A 22469-nucleotide genomic window follows, 5' to 3' on the forward strand; every position below is an offset into this window, starting at 1 on the left:
GCCAATGTTTGTTCCAAATTACTATAGCTAATGGCCTGGTAGGGTTGTGGATTATAAAATGTGAGCCAGGTGCTCCTAGAACACAGTGGTGACAAGTAAAGCCAGACTTACTGCTGTGGTATGAAGAGGAAGGTTGTTATTAAAGTTTCATGAGTTTTTTTTCCTAGAATGACCAAAAGGCCTAAGCCAATGGGAGAAAGCTGAATGGGGCTGTATCATATCCTTTTCTTGTTTGTTTGAAGAAATACCTTACAAAAACTGAAAGCTGTTTATTTCTCCTTACAATTAGAAGCTGTGGCACTGAGAAGTTCCCTAGAAGTGGTGGCTGGCATGGGAGGTCACTTTGTATCTGCATTAGGAAGCAGAAAGAGATGAATGACGCTGATCATACTGTCTCCTCTCTATTCAGGCTGATGCACAGACTGTGATGTGGTTTACGTTCAGGGAAGTTCTTTCCATTTCAATTAAACCTCCCTGGAAAGAGCCACAAAGATATCCCCAGAGATGAGCCTTTTAGGTGACTCTAAATCCCACCAAGTTGACAAGGTTAGGCATTACAGGGGCATAGAAGCCAATAGCAGCCAAGGAAGGGAAATATGCTTGGTTTTTGGTTGAAATAATATTTTAAAAAAGAGAAAGTATAGTACCCTGCTTACCATTTGAAGTCTCCTCACTATGTAGTTTGTAGCTCTGTTCAGTAGCTTCACAGAATTGGCTAGAATATCTCTCGTAGTGAGACCTTGTGAGGAAAAGAAAGAAAAATGGCTGTAAGAGTAATATCGATATATCTTAACTTTCCATACCATTCTGGCTTTGAATTGTCTGCTCTATTTTCTTTCTTTTTTTCTTTCTTTCTTTCTTTCTTTCTTTCTTTCTTTCTTTCTTTCCTTCTTTCTTTCTTTTCTTCCTTTCTCTCTCTCTCTCTCTCTCTCTCTCTCTCTCTCTCTCTCTCTGTCTCTCTCTCTCTGTCTCTCTCTCTCTCTCTCTCTCTCTCTCTCTCTCTCTCTCTCTCTCTCTCTCTCTCTCTCTCTCCCCACCCCAGCCCCCTCCCCTTCTCATCTATTTATCTATCTATCATGCTCCACAGCCTATGGTATGGCACAACAATTCTGTTGAATTGACAGTGTGATAGAAACGAAACAGTTTAGAGTAAACAGGTAAATGTCAGGCCTTAGTTGGGAAGGCAGAATTGACTGTGAAGCAGCCTGGGGCAGATGTGGAGATGACAGGAAAGCTGTTTGTTTGGTTTTTTTTATCTGTACCTGTGCTTTTCTTTCCAGGACTGCTGATAAGCTCAGGCTGTGCATTATATCCTTTAGGATGGAACAGCCCGGAGGTAATGCAAACATGTGGGAATGTCTCCAATCAATTTCAGTTAGGTAAGGCGGTACGGCCAGAATGGCAGTGCTGGTTTATGGGGGAAGTGGCTTCAAAGGTTTACCTGTTGGGGAGTTCTCTGTGACTAATGGCACTTGCCTGCCTATGTAATACTGTCAGCTTGTAAGATGTGGTGCCTTTGGGTTTTTTGCCTTTTTAAACTTGTAGGGGTTGACTTTAAAGTCTGCTTCTTTTTAAAAAATAATATATTTTATTAAATTATTCATATTACATCTCAATTGTTATCCTATCCCTTGTATCTTCCCATTCCTCCCTCCCTCCCTTTCATTTTCCCCTTACTCCCCTCCCCTATGACTGTGATTGAGGGGGACCTCCTCCCCCTGTATATGCCCATAGGGTGTCAAGTCTCTTCTTGGTAGCCTGCTATCCTTCCTCTGAGTGCCACCAGGCCTCCCCATCCAGAGGACGTGGTCAAATATGGGGCACCAGAATTTGTGTGAAAGTCAGTCCCCACTCTCCACTCAACTGTGGAGAATGTCCTGTCCATTGGCTACATCTGTGTAGGAGTTCAAAGTTTACTGCACGTATTGTCCTTGGCTGGTGAAAGTCTGCTTCTTTAATTCTCTTGTTACATGATTTATACATTTCTTATCCTGGCTCTTTTGGGCAGTGTAGAGAAAGTAACTATAGAGAAATTTGAAGTATGTGGCATGCAGACTAAATTTTGGTATGTGTTATTTTCTATCATTTACGTGAGGAAGAATATTTTTAAAATGAGACAGAAAAAGAGAGTAGTTTTATTTTTGTTTTTTTCTTTGTTTGTTTGTTTGTTTGGTTGGTTTTTTAAAGACAGGGTTTCTCTGTGTAATAGCCGTGGCTGTCCTGGACTCACTTTGTAGACCAGGTTGCCTTCAAGCTCACAAAAATCCTCTTGCCTCTGCCTCCTGAGTGCTGGGATTCAAGGTATATGCCATCATGCCTGGCTTGAAAAAGAGAGACTTAGTCTCTGAATTCATATTCTTTTCTTGTTTCCTTTGTGTCTGGGATAGAGGGTAATAAAAGCAATGTTAATAACAATTAAGATGGTTTTGAGAATGGATTACATTTCCTGGAGTATATCACCACTAGTGAGGACAGCAAGAAGGACTAGGTGAAGAAGAGCCTTCTGAGAAGGTGGTTATGAACTTGCACATGGGCTTAGAGCTTTTACTTAATAGAACCGTGGTTCGAATCAAGTCCATATATGTTTATTCGTATACTCTTCTCAAAAGAGAAAAAATAGAATCAGTATAATATCTATCAATATAAAATAAACAGTGAAAGTGAGGTACAAAATGAATATGCAGATAAAAATGAAAAAAATAAAACAAGAAGATATGGCATGGAAACACAATGAAGTTTTTCAGCCACAAAAATAGAACAAATTTTGACATTTTCAGAAAAATGGAAGGAACTGCTATGTTATGTGAAATAAGCCAGACTCCCAAATATATATACATATCATATATTTCTCCTTTATGTAGAATCTAGATTTAAATTTAGGCATAGCTATATCTGTGTGAATAGGACATAAAACTAAGGAGAGGATTTTGAGAGGGGAGGAGGAGGTCTAAAGGGAATGATAAAAGAGCAAGAAAAATAATGGAATGTTGGTAGCATGAAAGCATGAGAGAAGAAGAGATGGGAAGAGGAGAGTGGATGAGGAGTAAGTGAAAGTATACTGATACATACGCATTAGAAAATGCCACAATGAACCTATTATTTTATGTATTAAATAATAAAAAGAAAAATTACTTAAAGCATAATCGATTTTTTTTTTTACATTCCCTTCCCTAAGTACATCTCACCATGTCTCCAGCAAAGGTAACTATAATCTGTAATGTACAGGCTTTAAAGGTTATATACACTCAAAATGGTAATTATCATAGTTTATTCTATAGGCAGCTCTGTGAATTTGCTATTATATAGTAGGAGTATTCTGAGAAAAAGAAAAGAGATTTTCCTAACCTTTCACCAAATAAACAAAGAACTGAGTTTTAATAAGCATCAACTTCTTTATAGTGCTTGGCAAACTCATCACAGATTCATAGACTTTTTGAACAGAAATAGACCTAGCTGTTGTTTGGTTTAGGTTGTTGTTTATTATCCTTATCCTTTATATTAAATATTATAACCTCTGACTTAGGAGATGAGTCAGTGGATAATAGGCTTGCTATGTAAGCCTGAGACCCTGAGTTCAGATCAACTACACCCATGCTGCATGTCTTCAACTGTGGAAAACACATAGATCCAGGCAGAGTTTTAAAGCTCATTGGGCAGTATTCTTAGCTAATGGATAAGCTCCAGATTCAGTGAAGAAACAAGGCCTCATGAAAAGTAGTATGGCAAAAGATTTAAGGAAGATATCCCAACATTGACCCCTGAGTACCACACATATTAGCTAGCACATATGTGCATTCTTCATGTGGATGCACCTCACATATGCATATACCATAAACACACACACACACACACACACTCCTTTCAAAGGTCATTCACTGCCATATATTCCTTTTGTAGCATATCATTTGTTGATGATGAACAAATGTGTCATCATTTGTTCTTTTTATTTGCCTATCTGTGTTTTTTTTTAATAGAATAGGAGCTCTGTGACAGAAAAGACTTTAGCTGGTTTTTTTTTTTTTTGAGGGGGCATTCGAGACAGGGTTTCTTTGTGTAGCCTTGGCTGTCTTAGACTCACTTTGTAGACCAGGCTGACCTTGAACTCACAATGATCCACTTGCCTGTGCCTCCCTGAGTACTAAGATTAAAGGCTTAATTAAAGATTAATGCCTGGATTACCTGATTCTTTTTTAAATAACCAAATGATATTTGTTTTGGGAATAGATCTGCTTTTACCTCTTCGATGTAAAGGCAAGGAAGCAGAGGCCAAGAAATTGCCCAATCCAAGTTTCCTGATCTCACACCCTTCTGTTTTCAGGCTAAGATCCAACGTTTTTCCATCTGTTCTTGAAGGGACAGGGACTATTGCGGTGCCAAATTATAGTGTTGTCACTGCTATGACAAGGAGGACAGGTTTTGTGAGAGAGAAATAAAGAGGAGATTATTACTTCAATTGGGGAAAGATTAGGGAAGAACTCCCTAACAATGAATGATTTTTTAGAAGGAACATGCGCGATTGTAGCATTAACCAGGGGAAATTCAGGAAAAAGAGAGTTCTACACACACACACACACACACACACACACACACACACACACACACACACACGACAATATTCTATAAAGAAGAATGACTTAAATATTGGGGAACTGGAAGATTAGTGTTGCTGGAACTGAGTGAGTGACAAGAAGTGTGACAAATGACCAAAGGGTTGTGAGCAGTGATAAGCCTTTATAAGGCTTTGCATTTTATTCTACCTGCAGTAGGAAGACATTGCACGATTTTATAAAGGACAGAGACAAGATGTGACTTACACCCTAAGAAGGTTCTTCTCATGAAGTTGCAGAGAGTAATTTTCAAGGTGTTGACAAGAGTGGAAGAGTCAAATGGGAGCATAGTCTTAGACTAGGCAGAAAGAAATAAAAGCACAGGCATTGGCTATCTGAATAAAGTAGACTCATTATGAATATTTGTCCCTTATCAACACCAGTTGACTTCCCAGCGTGGATAGGGGAACTCTCACAAGGCCCCACCCTTAGATGAAGAGAGAAAGACAATTTATGGCTTTAGAAAGAGGGAGACTCCATTTGCTTTAGGAGTGATCCCTCAGTAGGTTACCCAGTCCCATGTGGTTAGCCCTTAAAACATATACATATAAGCATTGCTAAATGAACTTAGGAATATATATATGCATAAAATAAATATTTTAAAGGAGATTATGGATTTAATGGGGAGTATGGGAGTGGAACAGGTGGAAGGAGGAGAGGAAGGGAGAGATGGTAGAAATACAGTACCCATATATGAATTTTTTTCAATGAAAAAATATATTTGTCCCTTGCATCTTCAGTTTAGGTTTTGAATTTTTGGATTCAACCAACTACAGAAAAAATAAATTGCACTTGTACTACAAATGTACATTTTTGGTTATTTATCTATAAATACTAAAGTATAGCAACTGTTTCCACAAAATTTACATTGTATTATATATTATAAGTAATCTTGAAATAACTGAAATATACATAAAGAATGTATGATTCATATGTAACTACTATGCCATTTTCTATCAGGGACTTGAAAATCTGTTAATTTTGTGTGAATTTATAGACCCAATCTCCAATAGACAGTGGAAAGCAAGAATGTACTTTAAAATGCTCAACTAGTTGTAGAAGGTATTAGGTTTGCTATGGGTAGGAGAAGATAAGAAATAGAAAGGCTAGAGGAGAAGTAGCTGTGGTTGGAACAGGAACAGTAAAAAAGTGAATCTAAGTTCAGAGGTTTGTAAGATGTGTCTGTGTAGCCGAAATGTGAATGTCGAGCAAGTGGTCTGAACCTCACTAAGGTGTCTAGCATCAAGTTTAGAAATTGGGAGTTCTTAGCATATATATATGCTATGGGTATAACATAAATGATTGTGATAATAATGACTATCACTCTGTGAAGGTGATATTTATAAACCAGTGAAGTTCCTTTTACAAGATCTGCTTAGCTATGGAAAACGAGCAAAAAGAAAGGTAACAAGTCTTAGAAATTTCCAACACATAAATTAGCAAATACATAACCAATCAGTGGTGGTGCATGTCTTTAATCCCAGCACTCAGAAGGCAGAGGCAGGTGAATCTCTGAGCTCAACGTCTACAGAGTGAATTCCAGGATAGCTGGGAATACACAGGAAAATCATGTTTCAAAATCAAAACACAATGAAAAAACTGAACAAAATAGCTATGTAGTATTTACTAGCCACATATCTGCCTATTATATCTTGGCACCAATCTGCTAAGAAAGGATTATTAGCCTGTGTCTTAGGCCATTTTATGTTGCTATAGCAGATTACCCTCTACTGGGCAATGTATAAAGATAAAATGTTTAACTTGGTACAATATCAACATCTGAATGTGTTAAGACATGGTGGGAGCTGGAGAGATGGCTCAGAGGTTAAGAGCACTTGGCTGCTCCTCCAAAGGTCATGAGTTCAATTCCTAGCAACCACATGGTGGCTCACAACCATCTATAATGAGATCTGATGCCCTCTTCTGGCTTGCAGGCAGAATACTGTATATATAATAATTTAAAAAAAATACGTGGTGGAGAAATAGAAAAGCAATTTGCTGTGTACAGAATGGTCACATATATGTGCAAGGACATAAGAGAGAAAAGATTGTTGTGTTATGACAACTGTTTTTTCTTGAGAACTGATCTGATCTTGGGAGATCTGACACAGTCCTTTGAAATATCATTCACCCACTTATGATGATGGCGCTCTCATGACCTACTAAGCCTCATCTCTTAAGGGTTCCACTACCTCAACGCTGTTCCTTGGGACCATGTTTATATCACATGATTCTCTGGGGGGACAAACCATATCCAAACCAAAACAGCCTCATTGTTTGCATGGGGCTTTTGCATACAGTCATAACCAAAGTGAGTGCTTTTTATTCATTCTCCGCCTTCAGATCTTACAGTCTTCCCACCTCCCTGCTTTCACAATGACCCCTAAGAGTTGAGAGAAGTGGATGTAGGATAGATGGTCCATTTACAACTCACCATTTTGAAGGCTCTTATTCCCTGTATGATGGGAGGTGGACATGAAGTCCCACCCCCAACCAAGGAGCTATTGGTAAGTGATAGTTTGTAGGAGAGGGACAGTCAATTTTTTTTTTAAGATTGTGGCTACTGGTAGGTAGACCATGTTTCAGTGAAAGGCCACACATCGATGAATATAAAGGAAGCCCAAATTGAACTTCACAGGTAAGAAAAAGATAGAGACTACACAATATTGGGTGGGGAGGGAAGCAGGCATGGGTCTCAAGAGAATTGGAGGTGGTGAATAGTGTTAAAACTCATTGCACAAAATTCTCAAAGAACTAATAAAAATGTATTAACCTGTATTAATTGTATGAAATAATTACTTTCACTGTGACATTTCATGTATACATATGTGTATATATGATGTAATACATGGTTATATAGTGAATTTTATTTTCCTTATTTTTATTTCTCTCTCTTCTTTCAGTTTTATGTATATGGGTGTTTTGGCTCCATGTATGACTGGTATCTGGTGGAGGGAGGGGAGCAGATGAGGGTATTGGATCCCAAGATCTCTTAGAGTTAGAACTACAGATAGTTGTGATGTGATATTTTGGCGGCTGGGACTCAAACCCAGGTCCTATGGAAGAGAAGCCAATGCTCTTAACTTCTGAGCCATTTCTCCAGTCCCTACAGTATACTTTAGAAGCTTCATTGTACAGAAAGTGAAATCAAGGTTAAGAGAGACCAACTAACTTGTTTAAAGTGATTATCATCTGGTCTCCATCAGAGGCAGGAGCCCAGTTCTAGTCCTATGAGTGTTGCCTCTGGAGAACCATATAATAGAAGTTTCTGCAACGATTGAAGTGTTTTCTGTCTTGCTAACTACTTGATTTGCTTGAACAATACAAATCTGGTTGATGGAACTCAGGGTTGAATTACTGATTTTAATTTTATTACACAAATGCTTAATTTTCTTTATGTAATTTATTTTTATTAAGTTAAATGTGAAGGCACCAGTGTGGCTGGTAGCTATCATGTTGGAAGGCATAACTTCAGAGTCTCTGATCTTTTTTTTTTTTTTTTGGTTTTTCAAGACAGGGTCTCTCTGTGTAACCTAGGCTGCCCTGGACTCCCTTTGTAGACCAGACTGGCCTCGAACTCAGAGTGATCTGCCTGCCTCTGCCTCCCGAGTACTGGGATTAAAGGCATGCGCCACCATGCCCGGCTGGAGTCTCTGATCTTAATTGCTATGTTGCTCTTCAGAGAAGGCTCAGAGAAGGAGACTCAGAATGTAATTCTGGGACAAAATAAGGAAGGAAATTAAGGAGCAAGAGGGATGACTCAGCAGTTAACAAGCACTGGATGCTCTTCGGGAGAACCCAGGCTCAATTTTAAGCACCCTTATAACAGAACACAACTGTTTGTAACACCAGTCCCAGGACATCTGATGCCCTCTTTTAGCTTCTGTAGGCATCAAGGACACATGAGATATACATACAGATATATGTACAGAAAAGCACTCATACATATAAAAAAGTTAACATTTTAAAAAATTAAGAAGATGAGGTCACAGAACAAAGATGGGAGAGTATGGGGAAAGAGTGTAGTTATTTGTGTTTATTGCAATTGAAAGTTTCTAGACAGTCACAGAAGTGTGACAATGGCAAAATAATAGAGGATTTGTAGGAACCCACTCAGGAGGCAAAGGCAGGTGGATCTCTATGAGTTCAAGGTCAACCTATTCTATAAAGAGAGTTCCAGGAGAGCCAGGCCTATAATTACAGAGAGAAATCCTGTCTTGAAAAAAAAATTTGTGGAGACATAGACATAATAAGGAAAATGAAGCCACTGTGCGTATACACATCTTTCAACATATTTTGTTTTCTGGCTGTGCCTGTAGTTCAGTGGTAGAGCACTTATACTTGGATTTGATCCTTACTACTGAAAAGTAAATAAATTCATTTTTGAAATTTTCTGTTTAAAAATTCACTTTTAAAACCCTACAAATTCATATTATGGAGAACTAAGAAGCTGAGTAGTACTTGCAGTGACAGGTAGGATGAAGAGACTCTTTTTCTGAAATGGCCAAATGCTTGACCTTTGGTTGAATGCTCATAGATTAGAGAGAGATTGATGTGACTATGGTACTTGAGCAACAAAGAGAAGTTTGTCTTTCACTACGATATACTGAAATCCAGATAATAGCCTTGAACACAGACCATAATCCAGCTTTGTTGAGCTTTTCAAAATCCTATTAAATTTTGAACTACAAATGTTTCTGTATTCAATGGCCCATTAGCAAAGATACGCAGATAGTTCCCAGTAAGAACTTAAGAATCTAAATACTTCTAATGGAACATAGCCCCTTTTCATGAAAATATTGCTATTATAATACTTAATTATTAGGTAAGTTCTATAGCATCTTTAGATGACCCTCATACTCCACCTGATATACACAGCATTAGCTTGTGAAAAAAGTCTGATTTACAGCAGAGTAAAGGATGACTCGATTTCACCTTATTCTTCTCCCCTATGACTGTGACTGAGAGGGAGGGAGGAACGGGAGGATACAAGGGATGTACAAGAACAACCTCCAAAGAGTAAAGTATGCTATTGCAGGATAGGTGTGGTGGTGCATGGAAAAAATTCCAGCTTGTAGGTAGAAAGAGCAAGAAGACTGTGAATCAGGTAAACCTGAGTTATGGAGGTGGACACTGTCTAAAAAAGTAACCAATCTAAACAAAGTATGAAACAAAAACTCCACAAGAATGCAAAGGGAATCTCAAACTTCTTCATTTACATCTGAGCCCTACCCACTGTACTTCCTGCTTCTAACATTTCTGCTTAGCATAGTTGCCATTTTCTCAATATCAATATCCTTGCCGTTCCTACAGTCTCCCTGTGTGGCTTTCACCCTTACTTATCAGTGCCTTTGCTTAAGCAGCTGAAGCCACTAGATCCCATCTTCCTTTTCTTCATTAAAACATGAAACACACAAATATTCAAAGCATAAAATTGACAACATTACCTATTGCTATGGTGGCCTAGGATTTGCAATGACATCTTTACAGCGACTCATGACTTGACACTAGCTTCCTAACTAATGCACACTGTTGGTGCTGCTCAATAGCAATCCAGTATCTGTAAGTGGAGGGAATTAACTCATTCATTAAGAAGAGGGAAGGCTCTAAACAGCAGCCATGTGAAGTACGATGGCTTTCCCTACCTTGATTTTATCAATTAAATGAAAGGCGAAAAAGGTGCATGGTTGGTTGTTAATTGGACTCTTGTTATTAAATGAAGACTTTGTAGAACTGAGTTCACCTAGATGAACGTCTGAGATATCTAATGCTAAGGCAATGCTATCCTTCACCTAGGCTCTAAATGACATCACAAGTAGTAGGAACCAGGGAAAAAGATAGGAACCTGTGAGGAAGAGGGCTAAATATTGAGTGATTACTGCTAGCAGTGTGTTTTGGAGGGGGATGTTGGAAGGTAAGGGATGGTTAGGGGAGTCGCTCAGTGTTAACAGCACTGGTTGGTCTTCCGGAGGACCCAGGTTCAATTCCTAATACCTCCATGGTGGCTCAAAACTTTCCATGACTCCAGTTTCAGGGAATCCCATGCCCTATTCTGGCCTTCGTGGCGTCACTCATACACATGGTGAACAGATATGCATGGAGCCAAAACACCCATACACATAAAAAATTATTTTAAGTAGGCGTGTTTTTAGCACAAAGCAACACATGTGACATGGGACAAACTATTCAGTAAGTGTGAGCTTGTTAATATACAGGTTTTGTGAGGATTATATAAAGTAATTTATGAATGTAAAATACATTCAGTACACTGTCATGAATTTGCTGTGTTAATATCATCATTATCATTATAGTGATGAGAGTTTTAAAATGAAAGTATTGCCTCGTGTGATAGTTAAACCCCCATTCCCAACTTGACTGGATTTAGAACATTGAGGAGACTCATCTCTGTGGGTGTTTACCGGGATCTTTCTGAGAGGTTGTACGGAGGAAGGAAGAATCACTCTGAATGTAGGGGAACCATCCCACAGGCTGAGTTCCTGGCTAGAATAAAAAAAGAAAAGAGAGAAAGAAAAGAGGGAAAGGGGGGCAAACAGATGAACACCAGCATTCTTGTTTGTATGTCCTGATCTACCTAGCTGTGAGCAAGCTGCCTGCTGCTACGCTGTCCCTGGCCTGAGGGACTATATCCATTATTACCAGGAGCCATCTTTCTTGCTCTATGGTTCTTTCTCTTGGGCATTTGGACTCAGCCTTGACAAAAAGTACCTAAGATATTATGCTTTATTTTTCAGAAAGGGAATCAATTATAAGAAAGTGATATTCTATATTTATAAGACTTTTAAAATTTTCTACTCATGAACCCTTTACCTGAATAATTTTTTTCTAAGAATCCCAGGTATTTAGATATAGAAATAAAATATAAGTCAAATTACTAATAATAAATAAGAAATACATTAATTCTAAAACAACTTCGGCATATGATTTTAACATTTATTACAGAAGAAAGCAAAATTGTACACTAATGAAAAATTCTGTTTGCTTTAACATAAAAATTAAATATCAGATGAATATTAAATATGAAAGGATTTATAGCATCTTCCATACTTTTCACTTGATTTTGTAATTATCAGTGTTGAGAGCACCACTTTACATAAATAAGAAGCAAAAATATGATTGGGGCTGTTTCAAAAGCTGTTGCAAATTCTGTTCTAACGCTCAGCCAAAATTCACTGACTTTTTAATGAAACTGAATTCAGCAACTCAAGCAGGATTTTTAAAAAAAAATAATTTGTGTTGCTATATTATTTTTTTTATTTAACACAATTTTTCTTACAGTATATTCTGATCCTGTTTTTCCCTTCCTTATCTTCTAGATTCTCCCTACTACCCCACCCACCCAACTCCATTTCATCTTTCTCTCTTTCTTTAAACAACAAACAGGCTAATACAAAAGAAAAAAACCAAACTAGAATTATAAAAAGAACAGATGAAGAGGGGAAAAAAGGTCAAGAAAGAATACATATGCAGACATATGCGCGCACACACACACACACACACACACACACACACACACACAGATGGAAGCTATAATAGATAAAAGATGGGTAGGTTAAAACATGCCCAAACAAAACATTATGAGACAAAAACATCTTCAAAAATATCATTGAACTGGTTTTATGCTGGCCATCTCCTGCTGAGCATGGAGCTTGGCCTTAGGATTGGTTTGTATGCCTAGTGAGGCTTCATTGGCGAAAACTGATTTTTCCTTAGTAAGCAGTTACCAATTGGAGATGGCTTCTGTGTAAGGGATGGGGCCTCATGTCCAGTTCCCCTCTCAGCATTAGGACACCATCTGTCTTGAACTTGTGCAGACCCCATGCATGACGCAGCATTTTTTTAAAAATCTAACTTTACTAACACAATCCAATCCAAAGATATACTGCTTTGATACTTGCCTGCTAAAGAATGACCACTGTTTACACAAAATCAGCAAACCTTCCGTGTATAGTAAAATAGCTATGGTTTTTAACATGTGGCAGTACTGAGTCTAAGCCCATGTTTCAGGCTGTGTTTATTGCCTTTACATGGTGTGAGGTGAGGGGATGTACAGTGCTAAATGTATCATGTTGTAAATTCACAACCACGAGGAGGGAAATTGCACAATGCAGCTTGGGCAAAGTGCTGCCAGAAATACCCCAGATTCACCTCATGTTTGATTTTGAATTATGTTCATTGTGCATTCAGAAACCATTTAATCTTGATAAGTTTTTCATTACCTTCTCATATTTTGTTACTTGGCCCTATAGGCTCATGGCTAACAGCTTTAGAATCTATGGCCTCTATAGCATGAAGAATAAACGTACAAGTTAACAGTGGAGGACTTGTGTTGAAATGTGAGCCCTGCTCCATTCTAGTCGTATAAATCTGGGCACACTCCTTAATCTTTCAGTATCTCGCCAATGGGGATTGGTAATAGTATTGATCCCTGTAGGATTATCAGGGCATTAGATGAAAGTAATCATTATATACAAAGCACAATGCTGCATTACTATGACATGTAAACAGTCAGCCCAGATGTCAGTGTCTCTTTGGAGGGGATGCCCCAGACTTGGCCTTTGGCAAAGGTTAGTTAGTAACAGAGGCTAACCAAAGGCTATGTGTGCGTTCCTTGTATTTCCTGTCTCTGGGAGTCCATTTCCTTTGTTCCCTCAACATTTCCACTTTTTCTTGCCAGTCAAAGCCTCTTCTGGAGACTTGGGGTTTGACCTCTGTGGGTTCAGTTTCCAGGCATTTCCTGTTGCCTTTCTTTTCTGTCAGTTTCCTTTAGTTTAGACACTCTGTGGTCCTGTACTCCCAAGAGCACAATCAGGCAGCTTAGCAACTATCCTTATGTCCACAGTGGGGCAGTAGAACGTGGGAGAAATCAGGCTGGCCAGGGTAATGGCTTACTCTGTTTTCAATTTTCCTAAGCTTGCTTGGGCACATCACTTCTCCACTCTGAGACCTGGTTTCCCTGTTTTCACATAGAGAACACTGAACGAGATGAGTGAATTACCGTGCTACCAGCTCCATTAATAAAGTCTGAATGTACATCTGAAAGTTTCTCCACTTTCAAAAAAATCAAAGGTTCTATAATACCTACTTAAATCCCTGCCATGACTTGTGCTTCATTAATCATTTAGTTCATATTCATCTTTATTTTTTAGTTTTTTTTTTTGAGACAGGGTTTCTCCGTGTAGCCCAGGCTGTCCTGGACTCACTTTGTAGACCAGGCTGGCCTTGAACTCACAGAGAGTCACCTGCCTCTGCCTCCCTGAGTGCTGAGATTACAGATGTGCATCACCACACCCAGCTGTCTTTTTTTGTTCTGAAAGACAAAAGTAGACTTTCCAGTGTTATTAGTCATTGTCCAGAGCCTCTATCCTTTGGGGTAACATTAGCTGGAATCTGAACAGTAAATCCTGGAACATTTGGGGCTCAGACATTGCTGAAAATCACAGTTTTCTGCATGAATGACAAAGAGATGTGACTTCATCCAGAAGAGAAATTGGGCTAAGTTGGAGGAGGCAGGAAGGAATCAATGGGTCATGGAACAACTCATACAATTGCATCTGTGCAATAGCCATATCCCTATCTTACTGCCTTGTCATAGATGGACCATTTTCCTTCTTTAAACCCATTTTCCTATAGGTAATGTGAGAGGTCAATTTCCTTCAGAAATAATTCCGGTCATTGAAGAAGTGCACCAAAATGTTTTGAAATAATATCCTTGTGTGTGAGGGGTAAAATTTAGGAATCTAATCTGACAGATCTTCTCATTGATCATCTTCTAGATAGAAAATAATGAGACATTTAAATTAATGACACTTTATACATCCCAGAGAACATGAAGCTATTTTCGTTTTGACTAGGAGAAATAACAATGGTGTTTATAAACAGGTTTCTTCTTCCTGAACTATTCCGCATGGGAAAGAGTGTTCAACCCTAAATTAGTTGTTTTTTTCCAGTTCCAGTTTTGCAACCCTAGAGGAAGAGAAGGCTTTTACAAAGATCTCAAGGGCAGGTCCTGCTTGGCCTCATTTCCTGTTGTCTTGCTGAGGGCCTCCTAGGCTCAGTAACAGAAAATACAGGCCTAGGAGCTGGGTGTCTATACATCACAAAACCACACGATGGCAGTAAAGCAAGGCAAATTTGTTTTGTTTAGCACTTCTGCTCTTTATAGACTGTGAATCACAATTTCTTTGCTTCCATTTCCTCCCCTGGAATTGCTTCTGTAAGCTTCAATGCCAATTTCTGCTTTCTCTTTCACCTTTATTGCGTGTTAGTCTTTTTCCTTCTCCTGTAGAATGGTACTGTATCTTAAACCTTTGTTTAAAAGCAGAATCTCAGGATCTATTTTTAATACCAGATGTTAACAGTGTAGCACCCAAGTCACAGGGCTCTGACAGCAAGGATGGAGTGAGATAATATACAAAATCTGTTGAGTTCAGAGCCCATACCCTATAAATGTGAATTGCAGCTGCTATCACTATGGCTGTTGTTGCTATAGGTCAGACTAACCCAGAGGTTTGGTAATTAAGTAAAATTGGCTACAAAGGACCAAAGCAAGCACTGCCACAGTCCTAGGAGCAATCTTCTGATGAGGTTGAGGTTACAGGGTAGATAGGAAATGTCAAGGCTGTGCCATATGGTTTCCTACAAATAATGGCTACTAAGCTTCATCTAAGTGAATTATAAGGAGTGCTTAGAAAGATAAAATTTTATCTGTCAAGTGAAAGCCCCGAACAGGGCACCCAAGCACAGGGTAAATTCTAAGTAAATTGTGGATTCCTTTCCACATTTTCTCCTATGGGCTAATGTTATATTTTACTTCAGACCCCAGTGGCTGGACCTAGGAATCTACTGCACTGTTCCCCAGAGATATGGATGCAAGGAACTCTGTAGTGAAGCCAGGCTCTGCACTGTTTTTTTTTTCTTTAATGTGCCATCATATCCACCCCCTCAGCTGCTCTGTAAAGTAAGTAGCCACTCCTATTTTTCCCATGTGGAAGAAAAGCTCAAAAAGGCTAGTGGAGTACTCCTGGATTCCCAGCAGAGGCAGATGGATCTCTGTGAGTTTGAGACCAGTCTGGTCTACAAAAATAAGCCCAGGATAAACAGGGCTGCACACAGAAACCCTGTCTTTAAAAACTGAAAAAACAAACAAGCAAACAAACAAACAAAGGCTAAACAACTTGTCCCTGGGGATCCAGTTTAGAAGGGGCAGTATATGATTTCAAATGCAGGCCCCTGTAACTGTCATGCTAGGTGCTTCTCCCTATATCATACCAACTCTCCAGGTCCAAATGCCCATAATTCCAGTCCTTATACATCCTGACTAAGTGAGAGAACTTTCAGAGACATGCCATTTCTCTATTAATTCCTCCTTGTAGAATGATATTCTTAAAGCTGCAACCCAATGAATGAATAAAATGCAGGAAAGAGGATTAACTGAGGTAGTAGATAGAGCAGGTATGTTGTAAACTGTGAAGCACTATACTCATATTGGATGCCTTAAGTTGAGGAATGTGTTATTACTGAGATATTTGAGGTTATTATAAGCCTCTACAACACATATCTGTTAGGTGATGGGGTCTATATAGAAATAGCTAATGCTTACAGCTGGCTTTGGCAGTGTAGGTCTCAGTAAATCGCTTGAATGAGGAACAGTCACTCCTGAGTTCTGGAGTAGGTTAGGTTTCTTATACTAGGCCTTTAGCATTCTTCAGTATTTGAGGATATATCAAAATAGAGATAATATTCACTCACTATTATATGTTGGATGCTGACTATATACACAGTGTTGAACAGATTACTACAAAATGCAAAGTTCAAAGAGTTTATAGTTTGAGGAGAAAATTACACAGCTATATAAGAAATGACTGCTAACAATGTTATTCCAAATGTATGACACCAACAGCAGTAAATGTGACAATGCTATGGCACACAAGAACTCAAGAAGCATATCTTCTGTCTCTTAATACACACTCATTTGATTTACTAGAGGCATCTCTTTCTTCCTTCCCCTCCATCTCTTTATTCCTCTTACTCTTTTTCTTCAGTCATAAGATTGCTTAAAGACCCTACATACAAGTATTTTGATATGCCCCATTCTTTGGTTAAAGTGATGTTTGTTTGTTTGTTTGTTTTTCTAACAGAGTTTCTCTGTGTAGCCTTGACTGTCCTGGAGGACTCACATTGTAGACCAGTCTGCCCTTGAACTCACAGAGCTCTGCCTGCCTCTGCGTGCCAAGTGTTGGGATTAAAGGTGTGTGCCACCACTGCCTGGCTAAAGTGATATTTATAAAATGCAAATCTGTGCCATTCTTCTTCTGTCCCAATTGTGCCTTGCACATTACTTTCAGAATGTTGTCCAGACTCTATGATTAGGCCTTCAGGGACCATAGCCATGATTTTTCATTCACATAAGCTTCTTCTCTTGCTGAGTTATCCCGAGAACACCAGTTCCTTCCCACTGCCTCAATTTTGCAACTGTCTCTTTATTTCATAGCACTGCCTCCTTTCCCTGCCTTGCCTGGAGGACTTCTTGTTTTTCTTCAAAGTATCTTTGTCCCCTTTAAGCTGAATTCCATCCCCCATCTGCATCCTTGTATGGCTCTACATCATGTTGGTAGAACATTTCCTCATGCTTCTCCCTCGTTTTTGATCTTACCTATATGAGAACAGCTTGTTTAAAGAGCTTACCACAGGGCCAGGCATATGGAAGTATTTGACTGATATTAATGACTTCTGTTTCAGTTACTGGCTTACTACTGACAAAGTTCAAGTGGATACAAGCAGAGGGCTATTGAACAGACATGAGCGGAGAAGGACCAATTGCTTAGAAGCCAAGTGTCCTAGAGAGCTCATGCTGAGTGAAAGCAGTCCAATATTTGCTTAGTTGTTTTTTCACTTCTCTCCTTAGGGAGAATGCCCAAAGCTATTCTAAGAAGCTGCTCTAGGTAGAATTAATGAGCTGTACAGAGGGCAACAGGATGATATAAGCAATTTTTACGGGGCCCAGAGGTCAGCCTAGAGAAAGACAGAAAAGCACAGCTTAAATTGCTTTAAGGCATGTTTCTTCTCACTGAAGAAAAAGATGAGCAGAGACCACTAAAATTGATAACAATATAAGAAACCCAATACATGGAAATAGAGGTTGGCAAGGGAGATTTCAATAGGAATCAATCTGTTTGCCTGAAACGTGCGTATGGGAGAGGAAAAGCAGACAGATGAGGACATTATGGCATCATGAGAATTGGGCTTCCTTTGCAAGTGCCATGGCCTGGCCTTTCCTTCTCATCAGAGCGTTGGGCTGGACTGAGATGAATTCGTTAGCCCAGAATGTCTTACTCCTTCAGAGATTTGATTGAATCAATGTTAGTACTCCCACCAATAATGTGCTTACCTCAACAACTGAAAAATTCTGTGGTTTTTTTCCCCTTTTCTGCTAAGCTCCCTTGGCAGAATTCTGGAATATTCACTGGGTTCTAGGCTTCCAAAATAGGCAGTTGGTGACAAGCACACCCAGATTGGAGTGTGAGTAGAGACATGTTTTCAATAGTCTTGGCTGTCTGTTTCCTGGGGGCTGTGGTGGGAGAGGTAAGATGTTTGGCAATTGTTCTTGAATTCATTAGCTTTGCTTTGCTTTTGAAGATTCTTCATCTGTGTTTGCTCATACCTAGTGGAGAAAGGGATCGATCTGCTCATTTAGCTTTTGTTCCATTGAAAATCTCCCTGTGCTGCTTCCTATACAAACCCCGGAGTTTACAATCTCAAGGCAACAGGAAACAATTGAGACCACTGCCTTCTTCCAAACCCCCACTGCTTCTGTTGCCATATGAGTCAGGCTTGTGTGGCAAAAGTATTCCAAAGGAGAAAATGGTAAACAATTCTCTTCCTCATTGCTGCCTTACACACTGAACAGCAGCTTGGGAGAGCTGTATCATAAGTTTAGAGGGGCCACAGCTATGGGAAGAGCAGGCAGCTTTCCTGAGCGGAAGTTTTTCTTTTTTGATAGAAACTTTATTTTTATTATAATTTATTGACATTACATATACATTGCAATCCCCTCATTCTTATCTTCCTGGTCCCACCCTCCCTTCCTCTTCTGCCCTCTTTTCCTCCCTTAGTCCTGTGACAGGTGGGGTCCTTCTCCTCCACCATCTCACCACAGCCTATCAGTTCTCAACTGGGTAGCCTGTATTTCCTTTCTTTGTGTTCCTACATGGTCTCTCTGCCAAGGGACAGCTATCAAATAGCAGGCACCAGAGGTTCATGTCAGGGGCGGCAGTCCCCCGCCTTCCCCCTCCCTTTCTCCATATGGAGAATGAGCTGTCCATGGGCTATATCTGAACAGGGGGTCTAGGTTCTCTGCTTGCAATGTCCTCGGTCGGTGAATCAGTTTGTGCAGTGCCCCCAGGGTCCAGATCCATCCGCCTTGATAGTCTCCTGGTAGAGCTTCTGACACAGCTGACCCCTCTCCTCCCACCCCACCCCCATCTCTTTGATATAACTCGTAGCTCTTAACCAAACATGTGGCTTTGAGTCTCAGTATCTGTCCCAGTCCCCTGCTTGGGTAGAGTCTCTCAGAGGACAACTATGTTGTCTACTTCTAAGTGAGTATATACTATGCATGTCTTTCTGAGTCTGGGTTACCTCCCTCAGGATGGTCATTTCTAGTTCCATCATTCATTGAGATTTCCTTGTTTTTGATAGCTGAGTAGTATTCCAGTTGCTGAATTTTCTTTGGGAAAAGAACATCCCCATTAGGAAGATGTCGGGTATAGAGCTCAGTTCTCTCTTTGTCCTCATTAACTATGGTCATGATGCTCCAGCACTCTTCTGTTTGCTTCCTTTCTCCTCTTTACTCTCTATTCTTTGATCCCATTTTTAGTCCTTGTTCTCTCTTTTTACTCCATTAATTTCTGTGGAATGTCCAGATGTCTCTGTAGGGAGAGTCATTCCTTTAGAATCAATATTAAGAGCCCAGTTTCACCTGGGAAATAATATTAATGTTACTTGAGTTGGATTACAAAGTTCTGTCTCTTCCCTTTATACTAGTGATGAGGTGAGGAAGATACAGACATTTTTCAGTGTATAACTTCTACTTTGTTTTGCTCATCTCCGATTTTCCAGTCCTTTGATTGTTATCAAATGGGACAAGCAGATGTCAGTTTTGTTCTCTTCATTCTACCTGAAATTCTTCCTCAATTTTCTGATGCCAAGACCCTTTACAATTTGGATTCCACCTTTTTGTTTTGTTTTGGATTTTAAGACAAGGTCTCCCTATGTAGCTCTGGCTGGTATAGCACTCATTATGTAGATCAGGCTGGCCTTGAACTAAGAGAGATTCACCTGTCTCTGCCTCCCAACTGCTGGGATTAAAGTCATGGATCACCACACCTAGTTGGATTTCCACTTTGTACAGGAATACAGATTCTTTTTTACATCCCGGTTCTCCAAACAGGTTTCTATCTCTTTGTCCTATTCTGGAGTTTCAAGCTCTCATACAACCTTATCCTCGCAGCCAGCTCTCTCATACCATACTAATACTCAGGATTCCTTATGACCGATGCTTGGCCACAATCATGGATTTTCCTAGGGCATTCTGTCTCAGAGCTTGACTCTTAATAACACTTAAGCCTATTCAAACCTTTGTTGATTTAAAAGTTTCATATATTTCATGACCCTAGCTGATTTGTAAGATGGTAACTGTTATTATGTGCTTGCAGTACCCCTGCTTCCATAACTATCCCTCCAGACTTTCCGGGGCTTAAAATATCAGATAATTTTCTACAAAAGAAGATATAGGAAGCTCAAAAGTCAGATTTGCCTCGCTCGATTTGTATGTCTGTCACCATCATCACTGTTTCCTTCTTCCTCTGATGACATTTTTCTTTGAGATAGTTCTTGAGCATTTTTGTTTTGTTTTTGTTTTTTGTTTTTGCTTCTAAGATGACATTCAGAATATGGCCCCTTGAAGGAGCAGAGTTTCTCTCAGACTCTGTCCTGTCCTGATTCAAAAGTTTGATGCCCACGTTACTGCTAAGCCACAGTAGCCACTGCTAAGCCACAATACCCACTACTAAGCCACAGTAGCCACTGATAAGCCACAGTACTCAATGCTAATCTCCAGTACTCAATGCTAATCTCCAGTACTTGATGCTAATCTACAGTACTTGATGCTAATCTACAGTACTCAATGCTAGTCTACAGTACTCAGTGCTAATCTACAGTACTCAATTAGTTTACAGTACTCAATTCTAGTCTACAGTACTCGATGCAAGTCTACATAACTCGATGCTAATACAGAGAACAAGCGTTAGTTTGGTTCTAAATTCTCCCAGTCACTCATCAGAACACTATGACAACTGCCAGGCATCATGGTCCTAAACTGCATAGGACTAGGGCTTTACAGAAGATGACCAGTTTAAATGTCATCCATTGATTTAAAAAAAACTGTTCACAGTTAGATGGCAATAACTTAATGCTGAATCAAAGAAAACAGTCAAACTCCAATCCAATTTGATTTTCAACTTGGAATAAAAGCAACATGTCTTGATTTAAATGTCAGGCCCACTGCTGAGTGATGATTTAATAACTTTTATGAGGGATCCTGTCACAGCAAATTCAACACTGGAATAGAGTGACTCAGAAAGGGTGTTAGAAGTGATGCAGAAGCACACAAAAAGGAACAAACTTATCTCAGTGTTCATCCAGAAATTTTGCATAAAGCTAATTTGCAGTAAGAGCCTATTCTCTTCCCCTATCCTGCCACCCAATGTTTTTCTTCACAGACACCCATGTACGGATGTGGAGAAAACCTCTAGGTGTGATGTCGACTCACTGCAGTTATTTTCTGAGGATATGGGCCCTGGAATAAGTTTAGCACAAAGGTTCTGAAGCAGCACATTCAATTCAAGGACAAGGAACACTAAACTTCATTGTTTCTAAGAACTGATCTGGCTCCATTGCCCCATCTACAGGGAAGTACTTAATTACTTTTCCCTGTGTTAATGGGGAGTTTAGACCCAGTGTATTTAAGAGATTCCCCCACCCTACAAGTCTACAGTTTCCTAGCTTCAAGAAAATTGCTATATTTTCCTCAATACTTTTAGAAATTTCTTAATTTGAGGGTTTTCCAGTTTTCCTTCTTGGGCAGTTACTTTATAATTTAAGAAAGAACCAAGCATAGCTACTCAGAGCTGAGAACAGCCCATTTTGTTGGACTAATTCTCCAGTTATGAACATTTAACCTTGTTGGGCTAATCTTTCAATTATCAGGATGCATTTTGAAAAGAATTTAAATTGTAAACATCTGTTGTTTGACTAGGTAAGGGTCTTCAGTCTTGAAAACTATTGATTTAATAGGGAATTTCGTTGTGTATTGTTAGATGTGTGTACTCAGTGTGCTTGACCACAGGTTAATGGTTATTTTAAGTTTTCACATATTTTAATTCTTTTATATAAAGTTTCAAAGTCTAAAACTATGCCTCTAACATAATGGTTCTCAGTGAAAAGCAACACTCTTCTCCCCCCCCACTGATATTTATACATATATTTGCAAATATATACATATATTTTAAATATATACCTACATATGCTTGTAAATATATACATATGTTTATAAATATATACACATATTTGTAAGTATATACATATGTTTGTAAATATATACATATATAAATATAAATCGATACATATTTAATTTTGTGATTGAAGTAGGGGAACGGAAAACTTATTGTGGACAACTAATAGATAGAAACCAGATAGGCACAATAATTAGAACAACCCTCCATGAACATCTCTGCTCTATACAAAAGAATTTTCCATCAAAAAATATAAGATGTGCCATAGTTG

General features: G+C 39.2%; 1 protein-coding gene across 2 annotated transcripts in view; it reads left to right on the top strand.

Moving 5' to 3' along the window:
* LHFPL1 (LHFPL tetraspan subfamily member 1) overlaps positions 1 to 22469 on the top strand; it is a 47327-nt gene that overhangs the window by 18240 nt on the left and 6618 nt on the right. For both annotated transcript variants that reach the window (XM_084790733.1, XM_084790734.1), the window contains exon 3: positions 1281 to 1379. In XM_084790733.1, the coding sequence (XP_084646859.1) occupies positions 1281 to 1379 (99 nt within the window). The remainder of the gene's footprint in view (positions 1 to 1280; positions 1380 to 22469) is intronic.

The sequence above is a fragment of the Acomys minous genome (assembly GCF_964271855.1).
Source record: "Acomys minous genome assembly, chromosome: 7".
NCBI lineage: Eukaryota > Metazoa > Chordata > Mammalia > Rodentia > Muridae > Acomys > Acomys minous.